This window comes from Emydura macquarii, unplaced genomic scaffold, assembly GCF_026122565.2.
Source record: "Emydura macquarii macquarii isolate MOO-44397 ecotype Brisbane River unplaced genomic scaffold, CSIRO-AGI_Emac_v2 contig_2988, whole genome shotgun sequence".
NCBI classification, from domain to species: domain Eukaryota; kingdom Metazoa; phylum Chordata; order Testudines; family Chelidae; genus Emydura; species Emydura macquarii.
Window position 1 is genome coordinate 3,102,270 of NW_027133125.1, and position 15,243 is coordinate 3,117,512.

Here is a 15,243-nt window from a genome sequence, read left to right on the forward strand (position 1 = left end):
CTGAAAAATCTCCAGCCATGTCAGTGGAAATATCCTATCGTGAGTAATACAGGACTCCAGAATAATTTAAGAAAGAAAACGATGACTGAGATCCCTGGTTAACACAATCTGAAAACGACTGCAAATACGTTGCTCCTTTCCTTCCCCTTCTGTTTGTTATAATCCCACATTGCGTGTCTGGGTGCGCGTAGGGTGTATGCGAGTGTATTTGCAGAACATTACCCATCCCAGCTAACAGAATTTGTAAGACATGCTAATACTGGGTGTTCCTCTGCTTCCGCAAACCTCTGCCTAGTCAGTTGTTATAGTTTGTATTGCACTTGTTTGGTTGGTTTTTTTTTTTTTTTTTTTAAATAATATTGATTGGCTGGAAAACGTTAACCTCTTGGCATGTGTGTGCAGCTCTGCCTCCACCTTCTTCTTCCTCAGTTGGCCAAGTGCTGCTTATAGACTTTGTGCAGCTATCAAAAAATACAAGGCACACCATGCTTCTCTGCTCTTGAGTTCTTTGTCTCCTCTGCTTCGTGTTAAGGCCTCCTGAATTCCTTTGCTCAAACAGTTGTGACCCTCATGACGAGCTCTCTGTTAGTGCTAGATGGGCTTCTCTGTTCGTGAGGCCTCAGGTGGCTGAGTATATGCAAGATGGTGTAAGCACAGTGGTGGTCGGACAGCGTCCCGGTGGCGTGGCTGGTGCCCCGGACCCCGGTGTTGGCTGAAGCAGGGTTGTTGGCTGTCCCACCGGTGGAGGACGAATGGCTGGGCTGGGAGGAGGTTCGGGGGTTTGTCCTGGTCCCTGTTTTTTGGTCCTCTATGTCTTTTGTTTTGTCATAGTTTAGCACTTTCCACTGCTGATTTACCGCCTGCCACCGTTTGAAAATCCGGTAAACCGAGGGCCCTTCGTGTATTATTAGACCTGGAGGGAAGGCAAAAAAACCAAGAGAAACTTTAGAGAGAAGCTGTGAACCCAGCCCAGCACTACTCCCTCTAGCTGCCTGCTTAGTGGCCCGCGGACACAGATCTTGTGGTCAGTGTGCATTCTACGATAAATCCGGGTCTTTAATTACTGATTGGCTGGGCATTAGTCCTCCTGCTTAGCTAGACCACCTTGCACCTGAACAAAACCAATCACAGTGTTATCTGAGCGGTCAGCAAACAGGTCTTACATGCAGCAGGATGGGTTATTCTGTACAGCGCAAAAACAGCCTTTTACCAGCGCACCTCTTGGTTTGATCTTGGTCTGATCTGCCGTATGTACTGTAGGTCATGCCCCACTAAGCTGAAAATGTGTGCTGGTGGGGGAGGAAGATGGAATCTGTGTGCTGTTGGCATCCCTTGGGCTAACATCACATATATGTGTAACTCAGAACTAGCCGCATGCATATCAGCAACAGGGCAGTGAGTGTCTAGGGCATTGAGCCCTGGGGTTGAGAATCAAGACACCTTGGCTCTATTCTTCTGTCACTGTCTCGCTGTGTGATCCCAGGAATGATTTAACTTCTGTGTCTTTGGGACATCATCTGCAAAACGAGGATAATGATACGTACTTGTCTTTGGAGAGTGCTTTGATATGGATGGCTGAAAAACCATGCAGAGTGCAAATTATTCATTAGCATTTGCACTAATATTGTGTCGGGGAAGGGGTGTGTGTGTGTGTGTGTGTGTGTGTGTTGCTGGAAACTGTCTACTTACACACACTGGTATTTTCCAGATCCGTCAAACGAGCACTATACATGGATATAATGGAGGTGTGGTCTAGTGGTTAGAGCAGTGAACTGTGACTGGAACTCCTGACTTCTAACTCTGTCTACTGATTCTTGAGACAGTGGGTAGGTCAGTTCCCCTCTCTGTGCGTCAGTTATCAGGTCTGTCAAATTGGGATAGTAAAAATATTCAACTACCTCGCAGGGGGATTGTGATAATTAATCAATCTTTACAAATCACCTGGAAGATAAAATATGCTACCTAAGTGCTAAGTAGTGGATTCAGCACTCTAGCCATCTGCTCTGATACCATAGAGAATGGCACGATACAAATGCTTTGCTAGCTAGCTTAGACAGATAGATCCCCATGTGCTGTACTATCAGATCCTTTTGACCTGCGGGTAGAAATCGTGACACCTCAAACATTCTAGCTTAGCTGACATAGTGTAACATTATTCAGTAAATCAGATTTCAATCTTGGTCTGAAAAACTTAATTTAAAGCAGGGTTTTATACAAAAGCAATTCATGTCAACCTCCAAATCAGGCTTCTTTGGCTGCTACAGTATACAGGAGTTCACCCATTACAAAAGCACAACGGCTGCCATGCTCCTGCAAGTATTCCAACAGATGGACAAATGGCCAGTGTCTGGATTGTTTGTTTTTTCTGAGTACTGTTGATTCAGTCCATCTGGGCCATGATCAAGAACAGATCAGGATGAGAGAAGCTCGCAGGTAGAGCTGCCCTTAGGAGCAACCGCTGTTTTCCAGCCTATGAACTTTCAGTGAGCATAAATGCAACAGCAGAGAATGAAAGACTCATGAGGCATGAGAGTCAAAGTCAAGTTGTGCCAAAGCCTGGAACCTGAGCTGGCCACTTGGATTTCACATTGGGTTTGTAGCCATAAGTACTGATAAAAATGACATAAGTACTTCTGTAATGGTGTGCTTGGCACTTATACTTAAAAATACAAGTGAGCTGTGGAAATATTGATGTATTTATAAGTAAAAGTACCAGTGCAAGTACTTTCAACTCCTGTATGATAAGAATGAGCTTATCCTTTATAAGAATTTGCTTATCAGTTTTTTTCTTTGGACACTGGTCCATCACAGAGTCATTGCTGCAGAAAAGTATCCAAACAGGGGCCTTGTACTATGAGATTTCCCCAGACACTGTGAACAAGTTTCCCCACTGCAACTGGGATGGGCCGGGCAGGGGAATGAGTCTTCTCAGTGCCGATTGCAGCAGTCAATCAGAAGTGAAAAGAGAGGGCTACACCCTCCCTGCTGGTGCAACAGTTGGAACACAGAGCCTGGAGCTCCCAAGATGGGACAAAGGGTGCTGGAGGCCGACCAGAATCCAGGACGGTTGGGAGAGAAGTGATTGTTTCAAAAATCTATTTTGAAAACGCCCTTGCAATTAAAAAACGTTGTGCTTTAACTGCCTTTAAAATGCATTTAAATACAAAGTACAGAATATTTGACGCACTTAAATAATTTGAAGTGCTCTCCATTGTTGTGCTTCTTATAGTTGCACTGTGCATGTGGAACCGAATTTCATCAGAGAGCAATGATTTATTACCATCACTGATGAACCAGACGTTAACTGCTTTGCCCTCAGTCCAGCACACCCCCATTCTATTCCACTCCCCAGTGAATTCCATTGGAATCTCAGACTGTTCTGGCATATGCTCAGCAGCCCGGGAGATACAGCCAACTGATTGCACTTCCTGTCCTGGGATGTAAGGCTTCAGCCGACAGGTTATTAGAACAAAAATGTACTTTAAAAGCTCATCCTAACCTGCAGTGGGCAGCTAGAAAAGGGATGCCAGAAGAGCTTGTCTTCCAGAATGTAATGCTTTAGGACTGTCATTTACTATCTCTTTGTAGATTGCCTAGCACAATGGGCTCTGAGCTGGCGGAGGCCATATCACAATAAAAAGGTTAAATAAATATGAAAGAGCTCAGAGAGAGTAGGACATCAGCAGGGGGAACGATCCAGGATCACTGAAAAAGTCTGGGAATTGCTGAGAGCGGGGGTTAAATTACAAACTTACCTAAAGATGTGATAATTGAATGTAACCTACAGGTCCAGTGTGAAAGGACTTTTTTTAAAACACGGAGGCCCATTTGCTTGTAGTTAAATGTGTGCATATCCTTCTGACTGCATTTATGGACTCACAACTGCACACACTGTCGAGAGGGTATATTCATGTGCCAGTAGCCATTTAGCTGCCGAAACAGCCCATAGGCATGCACAAATATCTGATCTGAGTGCGCAGCCAGGGTAGCTGCACTTCCATTGCTGAATGCACAAGTTGCCTTAAGTGAATGAAATGGAAACATCTAGTTTAGACCATTGACTTATTAACCAGGAATATGACTAAATTGTCCTCCCGCCAGCAATTTTGGACATGGTATTGCAAAAGTTGTCACAAGGTTAGTGTCAGGTGAATTTTCCAGGGGCACTCAACACCATATGGACTTCCACTCATTTTGGAATTTGTAATAAGATGGAGCCTCTTTGAAAAGTTCACAACACTTTTATGCAGTTGTGGGCTGATGAAGGGTTTGATGAGAAATGGGTAAAACTGGCCAGTTTCAACCGAATTATGCTTTGATATTGAGGCTTTGTTCCAACTTGATAATCAAAGCGCAGCTGGGAAGGGATGAAAACAAAGGAAGTTTCTGCCAGGTCTCCTTTACCAGGGTCTGGGCTGTGCCAATTGACTGGGATACCGCATCAGCATTTTTCTGGTGTCCAGATCGGCTTCTGCAGAATTTAAGCTCCAATTTAAATAAAAAGTGAGTGTCTAGCCCTCATGATTGTGAAGAAAACTTTCTGAATATGACCTGAAGCAGTGCTGCCTTCATGATAGACAAATGATAGCTCTGGAAGTGCCTCATTCCCCTCAGTGGAATGTTGACTCTGAGACTTAATGACAACACAAGTGTTCACATTGTTAACTACTTTATGGCCTATCATGTTAAATAAACAAGACTGAGGATGGAGTCTGGTTTTTCTTTAATTCAATTTCTCCTCCCAACTGGAACAACTGCAGGGCCCTGAACTTTGACGAGCTGCTCAGGTTAAAAAACCAACAAAAAACCCTGAACAATATTAACATCTGGCAATATGGCGCTTGGACTGAGGGTCAAGTTTAAAGTGTCACAGATTTTTTCCACTCTGCTTCTTCCAAACCTCTGAGATTTGCAGAGCTCTAGTCATGGACACCTTGTCTTATCCCAACCCAACACCTGACTGTCATCACACCAAAGTCTGATTTTTGTTTCCTCCCTTGAAATACAGTTCAGAATGGTTAACATCAGTCAGAAGACAGACGCACTTCCAGGATATTTGGGACAGATTCACACCCAGACAAGGAACACAAACCTTCAAAGCAGCTCCGAAGTGGGTCAGGCCTTGACAAGGGACATTATCTATGTATTTAAATGAGCTGTCTGAGCCCTAAAAGGGGATGAAATTCTATCCTAAGCAATGACAGATTCAATGTTTCTTTGAGATCACTTTAAACCCAGGGTCAAAGAACCCATACTGGATATTTTTTCTTCAGCTGTAAAATACCCTCCATGGAACCAGATCCATTCTCCCGACTATTAAGTATGGAGCTGGGATTGTAAATCCTCTTTTATTAGTTTACCACAAATATTAATGAATGGCCTGAGTCAAGAGGGTAGTTTTAAAAAGTCATGTTCATTAGCCTTCTAATTATAAATGTCTGTGATCTTATGCTGTTAACTGCGTGATGCGGATGGATGAGATGCTGCATTGAGTGAGCCCCTGTTTTTTCAGACAATTCTGGCTTTAAAATATTCGAAAAAGTGCAAAATAACTTGTTTTCCTCTGTATTTGCCGGGCTCTAAATTACTTATCGATTTCCCAGCACCAAGCTCAGGAAGCTGTAAAATTAAAAGGGATCTGAGCAGAGGGGTAGGCAGGGAGGTGGAAGTAACGGTGATTCATTTGCAATGGTAAATGCCAAGAGTGAGCAGGAGTCAGCCAGCTAACTTGCAAGAAATGTTATGCTTCCATCAAAACAAATTTGGGTTAAAATATAACTCCAATTTCTGCAGGCAGCTCCAGAATGCCCCCCTCTCCCAATATATCATTACTCTGAGGACCCTCCTCACTAACTGGGGAGAATCCTCCCAATTCAAGACCTGGTTTATCTGGAGAAACCTGCAGAAGGAGCCAAATTCTGCTGGAAGCTCCTTGTGTTTCCTAGGAACCATTCCATACGGCAGAGCAGGCAGGTGGGATTCGGAACCTTCAAGATGCCCTCTGGGGAAATTTCATGGACTGAGGATGCTTGGGGGGAGGGGGCAGTGCCTGTGCCCGTGCCCTGGCTGCCCAGTCTCCCCACCTCCTGCATCTTCAGGATGGAAATCTCGGAGTTTGGTGAAAAACAATGTTGGGACATGGGGGCTCCCCATGAAGTCCCAACTCTGTGGTGTCAACAAGGAAGGATTCCCTCAGAATCAAGGGGTGATGAGGAACTGTTGCTTCCATCTCATCATTCATACAGAGACACCCGGTTTGACTCTCCTTCCCACCTGGGAGGAGAGGGAACAAAAGGATCTAAATCTAGTACACTAGCTTAGGGCATCCTGCCATTCCATAGGCCAAGACTATACCCTGCAACAAGCTTGCTATGTCTATTAAGCCCTTTCTCTGTGTTAGATGCAGGTTTTCCTACTTCCCATCTTGTTTCTTTATTATTTGACAATTACATATTCTAGTGAGTCTCATGCCCTGATCACCACTGTGGCATTTGAGCCTGTGTATGGATGCAGATCTGTGCCGATAGAGAAAGAGAATATACATTTATTGTATCACAGCACCCCAAAGTGAGCCCAGTGCCTTGCAACGCCGATAAACCTGCCAATGGCTAGGCAGCTGGTGCGCTATGACCACGGCTTACCATGATGCCCATAATCAGCTCATTGTTACCTTGTCCTTTCCCTGTTTGTTGTAACAACCTGTTCCTCTTGTTTTATATTTAAATAGTAAGTTCTCGGGGCAGAGACCAACTTCGTGTGGTGTGTTTTGTTGATGTTGTAATACAAATAATAATAATAAATGATCCCCGCTCCCAGATCAGACTCAAAGAGGCCATTAAAGAATGGGGTGAAGGGGCTGGATGGACAGACTTGCATCAGTACGACTACGCAGTCACTAAGCAAAGGCATGAGAGCAGAGTCCTGTGGAGCATGATGTTGGATCATTAATTCCTTGAAGAAAGCTTATGCCTGCTGAAATTAAATTTGTTAGTCCTTAAAGTGCTACAGAACTCTCGTTGTTTTTGCTGTATACAGACTAACACGGCTACCCCTCTGGAATCCTTGAAGAAGGAATTTGTCTCTTGCTATTTATCCATGATTGTGATTTCAGTGATGTTGCTTTCATCCCAAAATAGTCAGATTGGGAGGTCTCTTTTCTGGATGATCAGCCTGAGCTTTAGGAACGGAGCGACGGCTGACGGAAAATTTCATTTCCACAATCTGGTGATTGCAGACAGCTAGTCCCGCACTTCGGTTCAGAGAAGCAGCATACGTGAAACCGAGGAATCAGAAACTGAAGCATGTACAAGAGTTTCTAATAAAGGCCAGGAAATAAGTCTTATGTGGTTTCAGTGCTTGTCTGGATAAAGAGGGGCTTCACCAAATGTTTGTCCATCACAGCACAAAGCCACGACGACTGACAGCCTGTACCCAAGAGAGGAAGAGGCTGCTGCAGATGAAGAGTGAAATGGCCTCAGTACAACAGGATTTGGTGGGCCAAGGCTGGAATGGGAGTTGGGAGGAAGGCGCTAAGTCCAGGATGAGGTGAACTGGCATAGCCACATGCGGGCCCAGAACTAGACTAGCCCAGAGGTCGGTTTGCAGCTCAGTACTAACGAGCAGTGGCATAATTCTGGGGGCACGCAGGAATGACTGTGGATGTTGCAGGTCAGGGCTTGTGTATACTGGCAAGCGTGGGCTAAGCTTGCAAAGCGCTGTGCCGGACACCAGCCCGCGCGAGCAAACCTCACTCATCTGAGCAGACCATTTAAAGCAACAACGGGAAAAAAAACAACAACTTTTGAGTGATTTGTAACCATCAATTTCTGCCTTCATGTGCTCTAATCACTGGGTCCCTCCTCCTCAATTTCCCCCTCCCTTCTATGGTGTGTTCCACTCGCTTGCTATGTCTTGTCTTAGGGGAGATTGTGTGTTCTTTGGGATCGGGACTGTCGCTAGTTGTGCGTCTGTGCAGCACCTATCACAATAGGGCACCAGGCCACAATGAGGTCTCTGGATGCTACTGCAATGTTTGCTGTTTTTTTTTTTTTTTAAATAATTATTGAAAAATTAGAGCCCTGCTCAACCAAGCTATTCTGTTCAGTTTCCTCTACTGCCGCCCTCCCTGTGGCAGCTGAGCTGTTCCCTTTAAGTCTCCTACCTTTAGAGCAGCACATTTCTCCCACTGGTTTCCCATTTACATCATCCCTAGCCAGCATGATGGTCTGTTTCACTGAGGCCAGAGGTGGCTTTGTCTGCAGGATGGCAGGGGAAAGGTCTCGGCAACTGAAATTCTTCATCCACAGCACGCCTGGCCAAGGCCACATCAGCCCAGCCATCCTGGAAGATGGGGCATTTCCTCCTGGGATTTCGTTCCAGAGAGGTTCCAGAAAACACTTATCTCTGACCATGTCAGCCTCCTCTCCTGAATTCCTTCACCTTCCAAATCAATTTCAAGCTTTTTCACCCTGATTTCCAAAGCTCCATGCAGCACAGTCCCCACTTACCTCTCGGCCCTCATCTCATCCAGTATCTCCTCTTAGTACTTGTGCTCTTCCTTAGATTCTGTCCTGACTGTTCCTTTGTCTTCTTTTCCCACACCATCTGATGCACCTGGAACAGCCTCCAACTCTCCAGAAGGGAGGGGCACTCCTTCTCCTCCTTTCAATCACTCCTTAAACCCGCTACTTTCGGGAAACTCCTAGAGCCCACTCATCTGCCCCCCCAGGGATCACTCTGTGCCAAACGTCTTGTACGATGTATTGTGTTTGCCTGAGAGAGATGGTGACCTCCATGGGGCAAGTTTGCAAGGGGTGTAAATCGCTGCGTTCTTAAGACTGCTTTGTGAATAGTCCTTAATCACCATCTCGCACCACTTCAGTGAGACAAAGAAGGCTGTTCCCCCGTCACTCAGACAGTGAGTGGTGGGGTGCGGGGCTCGGGACTGAGATGAATAGCTGAGCCTTTCCATGATACCCCGAAACAGGGACATCCTTTCAGGTGTTCCATTGCAGTCGCTCCTTGGGTTCTGAAGTGGTACAGTCACTGGGTAATAAGCCGGGTCAGACCAGGTACTCATGGGGACTCTTCCTTTTCTCGCACAGCCTGTGGGTCCCAAAATGGCTGTTCCACAAAGGCTCAGACAGCACAGTGAAGGCTGGGTTCACAACACAAGCAGCTGAAGTTTCTCAGCCCCCTCGCCTCACTCCCTGCCTCCTCTGTATCATGTGGTGGAGTTCCATGAGGAGCCCGTCCTGTCTGAGAGGGGCATCGCACCACAGGCTGGGAAGATTACAGTCCCTCCTGCCTACCCTTAGTTTCAGCTAGAGGCTAAGTACTGACAGCTGAGAGATTAATCCAATGTGGGGAGATCTCAAAGGGTTGCTCCACAAGGAGAATGACGCTTACAAAGCCAGCCCTGTGCCAGGCTGGGAGGAAGGCGCACGGCTCTTTGCATTAAATCCCCAGGGTGTGTTGATTTGAATGGCTGGTCTGACAGGTGGGTGGGTAGGGGTAGGTGTGTGTGTGGGGGCGGGGGAGGGGGGGCGGGCGATGCACGCAAACTGCACTGAGGGAATGGACAGTTTCCAGGCAATGACAATATAACAGTTTGGACGGCACGATACGACGGCAAAGCTGATTCATGAACGACACATCCTGGGAATGCTTTACCTGCCCCTGAGCTGCAGCAGCCGTTAGCGGCAACCTACACAGATGTTTGGGATGGGAAACAAAGAGCATTTTAATCCAATTGTAAGTGCAAGGGGAATTGGGAAGGCAGATTGGAATCGCCCACCTTGGAATTGATACAGGATGCTGGGGCTAGCAGCTGCTTGCGTGAGAAGTGCCAGGGCAGCTTTCATGGCCACAAGCGGTCAGATGCATGGCGTGACAGCTTGCTGGAAAGGTGGCACGGCAGCCGGGCAGCACTCCTTAGCACCACAGTGGGGCAGCGGTTCAGGGCTGACGTGGGAGATGGAGCATTGCCAGCTGAATCGCTTCCACCCCCTTCTGGAGCAAAAGTGCGTCTTGCTAAAGGGGTCTCTCACCCAAGTTTTGACTGGGCCCCACCCAGCTGTGCTCATGAGATCCCAGCAACCCGGAAGGGTTTGTTTGCAAGCAAGGCATCAACAGAGTCAGCTCTCTGCAGGATGCCACCGGTCGCCGGGATCTCTAATGGACACACTGTGTGCACAGTTACTGCTGGGATCCCACGCACACATACACGGAGTCCGGTTCTTCAGCTGTAAAACAAAGAAAACTCACTCAGAGCTACAAGCCAGGGTCTCTCCTCCCCGTGGACCAGAGCACGAGTCTCAATATTGTTTTACTCCCTGCCGCAGTCTGGAAGTTTAAAACGCCCCCCTCACTGAGTAAATAGATAAACCACAAACCAACGCAAGGCTTTAGATCTAGATGGCTGTATGGGGGATACTGAGAAATGAACGTTGTACCCGCTAGGGCTCTTGTACCCTTGAGATTTTTAATCCACAGGCCACAATAAAGCCGCAGATTAAAGGGCAGCATGTAGCAATAAAAGCAGCAATAAACTAGATCCTTCTTGTACCAAAATGAGAAAACACCCAGGCAGAATGACTTCATTTTCACAGTCTCACCAATTTCTTCAGTCTCCCCCTGGCTCCTAACCTGCAGCACTCGCTGTCCTACCCACAGCCTCTGCCACTATGAGAGGGATGCGAATCTGGAGACCCGGACTCTGTTCCTGACTCTGCCACTGATATGCTGGGTGATCACAGATAAAGACCCGCTCCATGCCTCAGTTTACCCATCTGTAAAATGTAGATGACAACCATGACCCATATTTGTAAAGTGCTTTGACGTTTATGGATGAAAAGGATCAACCAGATAGGGGCGAGACACAGTTAAGACTTAAGAAGAAGGGAGCAGACAGTCATTTGAAACTGGACTGAACACAGCTTCGGTGACCAGACTGCCCTGGTTTGGATTGGGTGTTCTAATAGGTCTTTGCCACCTCTAATTCCTAAGGCCTGGTGTTCACTAAAAATTAGATCGACCTAGCTACATCGCTCAGTGCTATGAAAAATGATGTGCCCTGAGCAAAATAGTTAGGTCAACTTAACCCCCAGTGTAGATGCAGCTAGTTCATGGAAGAATTCTTCTGTCGACCTGGCTACTGCCTCTTGGAGAGGTACATTAACTACATCGATGGTGAAATCCCTTCTGTTGATGTGGGAAGCGTCTATACAACAGCGGTGCAGTTGCAGCCCCAGAGCTGTTCTGCCACAGCAGCTGTAGTGTACACATGGCCTAAGAATTCTTCGATGGCAGCTGTCCACTGAAGTCGACGGAGCTGGCTGCTCACAGTGGAGGAGAGCTTTTGAGCCTCCTACCATCTGAACAGGACAGCAGTCAAGGTCTGTAGGACATGAGACAGACAGCTCTGATCCATGCCTATTAATAATGTAATGCCATCATAAGTAATTTCACCCCTCTCCTTTGCAATTCCTGCCCTGTCTGTTCAAATGTAGGAGTGGCTGGAGGATGGAAGTTCTGTTTTGTGCAGGATTTAAAGATTTTAAAATTTAGCTTTGCTCCAAATTGGAACCATACCCAAATATTTCAAATTCTCCACTAAGTCAAAGTCGGTGGGGAAAATATTTCATGTTGGGGCATTCTGTCAAAACATTTCATTTCGATTGTGATTTTTTAAAATGTCACATGGTTTTAAAATGTAGAATATCAGAGAAAATAAACAAGTGTCAAGATGAAAAGTTGTTTCAAAGTGAAAGAACTGAAACATTTCAGTTTTCCCCAGTTTATTTCTGAAACGAAGTTCCGGGAAAATGGACCTGATTTCACTGAGCAATTTCGATTTTGACCGACCTGCATATTCCAATGGAATATGGTTCCATCAAAATTTCTCTCACCAGCTGTATTCAAATGTGCTATTGTTCCATTCAAATCATGGTGTGTAAGACAATGAGGTGCATAATAACTATCAGACGCAGCAGCCAACAGTGGAATGCAAAGCAAATGACACTGTCTCTTAGAGCTTTCCTTCCATAAGGGACATACGTAGGCTGCCTTATCACAGTGGTTCACAGGTGTCCTGTTGTGATGGAGTCCTCCAGGAACCATGCTCTGGAGCCACTCGGGGCAAAGCCAGTCAGGACTCTAGTGCTTCGGAGTCTGCCCCCCTCGCGTCTCCACACGCCAGTGCAGCCGCCTCCTGAATCTGCCCTCGGTGCGTTCAGCACCTCTGCTCGCCTGAGCTCCCCTGTGAGTACCCCTACATGGGACTCTGGGGAGCTCCTACACGCCCCCAAGGGGGCCATGTACCCCACCTTGCAGTCAGAAGTGATTCACATCCAGTGCGGAAATCAGAAGGGTTTATTAGTCCTCAGGATCACAGCGTAGAAAGACGTTGTTAGCAGATTAATTAGAAATTACAGCAGCACCCGATGAGGGAGCCTCAGAGCTCATTCTCAGGCCCTGCTCCCGAGCCCCCTTATGGGGGACTGGCTCTTCCAGCTAACCACCCCCCAGACCTGTCCCCTTGCCCCTCCCCAGTCCTTTTTCTCCTCCCTGGGCAAGGTGGCCACCCCTCCTTGTCTCCGCAGGCCACAACCTGTTGCAGCTGCTTGACCCAGGAGGGCAGAGGGGTCCTGGCTTTTGTCTGCGTAGGTGTGGATGGGGAAGGCCCATCTGCCCTCCAGTGGCCTCTGCAATGATCACACATTAGGGTCCCATCACCAAAATACATGAACAACATATGGGGGAAACTGAGGCGCGCGCACACAGCACTCAGAGAAAACCCCAAGAATATCTCCACTTCGTCACACCTGTTCAGGCCTCACTATAACAGCCCATAACGTATTTGAAGACTGTTATCAGGTTCCCCCTCAGCCTTCTTTTCTCAAGAGCAAACATGCCCAATTTTTTCAACCTTTCCTCCTAGGTCCAGTTTTCTAAACCTTTTATCATTGTTGTCACTTTCCTCTGGACTCTCTCCAATTTGTCTATGTCTTTCCTGAAGCGTGGTGCCCAGAACCGGACACCCTACTCCAGGTGAGGCCTCACCAGTGCCGAAAAAAGTGGGACGATTACCTCCCTTGTTTTACACCTGTTCATACAGTCCTGTTCTCAATGAACTGGCTAAGGATGGCTGCATTTCCCATTCCAAAAGGGTCCAGTGCTGTCCAATATGTTGGACACAGGAGCCCTGGCATTTTTTATTTAATCAGGCGGCTTCTCTTCCTGTGTCCTGAAAACACCACAAGTCACTTGGGTGTTGGATAATGGTCTGTCATTGGAAAGAGAGGAGCCAGGCTGTTGGTGGTATCAACATGGTCTCTGCAGGAAGATGACTGATGTCTTGACGGGCAACTTCCAGCTGAGATTAGTTTAGCAAAACTGGGACCCATTCCCATGAGTCAAGAACTCCTGTTTGCTTCAGCCAGCAGGCCTCCTGCCTATAGACTCTGGGATCCTGGTTTGAATACTGGCCATACTGATTGCTAGGATCCATCTCTAACAGATCCTCACAACAGGTGAGGGGCATGCCAACAGTGTCCAAAGGATGAAAAAACCGAGCTCGCTTCAAGACTGAGCTTGATAAGTTTATGGAGTGGATGGTGTGATGAGACAACCTAATTTGGCAATTGACTGATCTTGGACTACTAGCGGTAAATACGCCCCATGGCCTGTGAAGGGACGTTGGATGGGGTGGACTCTGAGTTACTGCAGAGAATTCTTTCTTGGGTGTCTGGCTGGTGAGTCTTGCCCACATGCTCAGGGGTTAGCTGATGGCCATATTTGGGGTCGGGAAGGAATTTTGCCCCAGAGCAGATTGGCAGAGACCCTGGAGGTTTTTTTCACCCTCCTCTGCAACATGGGGCAGCGGTCACTTGCTGGTGGATTCTCTATACCTTGAAGTCTTTAAATCATGATTTGAGGACTTCAGTAACTCAGTCACAGGTTAGGGTCTGTTACAGGAGTGGGTGGGGGAGGTTCTATGGCCTGCGTTGGGCAGGAGGTCAGACTAGATGATCATACTGGTTCCTTTTGACTTGAAAGTCCATGAGTCCATGAGCCATCTCAGGGTTGTATATGATGAGGGATGGGAGTTGAGTTAACTTGGCTCCTCGCTCCCCCCCTCCTGCCCCCAGCTACTCTCCTAGCAGATAACAACGAAAGCAGCCCAACTCGTCTGCAGTTAGAGGTGAGTCCCTGCTCCCAACTTATTTGCTCTCCCGTACCACTTGGTCTTTGAGCATGGAGTGGATTCTTCCTGTCACATCAATGCTATCCTTCCTGTGGACACTGCAGCTCTCCTCCATTCCCAACCCCATGGCCACCTGGCAGGGATCAGGACCCAGAGAAAAGAGAACCAGGGCATGACTTGCATGGAAGATGGGGCTCCTGCATGGAGGTAGGATCTGGTGAGTTCACCTATCAGCGCCGATCCACTTCCTACTCCTTACCAGACCCCATAGTAACCAGTTAAACCTTTCAGTGCTTGTGGGGTGTCTGAGCCTCCTGCTGGTAGGCTGGGCTTCTGCCAATTGCTGCGTCAGAACAGGACGCTGCTTAATCCTGAACTGGTTTTAAGTTCAACTCAGAAAGGTTTGGACTGGACACAGGGAAACCATCTATAACTGCAAGGACAACTGGGTCAGAAAGCAGTTGGGCGAAGCAGCCTGGCATAATGCAGGTGCTTGGAGTGGATGGCCTGATGAGTAGTTTATGGCCTTACTCTTTACAGTATGATATCATTTATGTTGAAAGTACAGGAGGCCCTCCCCACGTGAACTGAAGGGGAATCTCCATTTGCTATTAGCAGTATAGGACCTATGACACACAGACGAACATTTCTGATTCTGCCCCAAGAGGGCAGGAGGGCACATTCCGACCAGGCACTTCGTTCCAGTGCAGTATTTAGTGGAGAGACAGTAACACTGAATCATTCTCCGCCCCCTTCTAAAGCACAACGTACAGCTCACAGGCCAGTGGGATGTTTTCAGAGAACGTGAATTATTTTGCCCTTATTAAATGCTAACAAACGGATCAATCAGAGCAGAGAACACCACGTGTTATTTGCAATAAAACAGACCTAAGAAGTCCTTGTGCACAGAGGCACTGTATGGAGAGGAATGTGATCAAGAATTATTGAATATAATGAATAGCAAAGAAAAGTGAGGCCTTTTGAGTAAAATAGCTGGGTGTTCTGAATCCTTTGAGCTGAGTTTATTAGTAGTGATG

The 15,243-nt window shown here is 47.1% G+C and overlaps 1 protein-coding gene across 1 annotated transcript in view; it reads right to left on the minus strand.

The window, feature by feature from the left end:
- Positions 1-551: 551 nt before the first annotated feature.
- Positions 552-15,243, minus strand: part of MARCHF4 (membrane associated ring-CH-type finger 4) — a 143,644-nt gene continuing 128,952 nt past the window's right edge. Inside the window, exon 4 of the mRNA XM_067570113.1 lies at positions 552-913. Within this exon, the coding sequence (XP_067426214.1) occupies positions 552-913 (362 nt within the window). The remainder of the gene's footprint in view (positions 914-15,243) is intronic.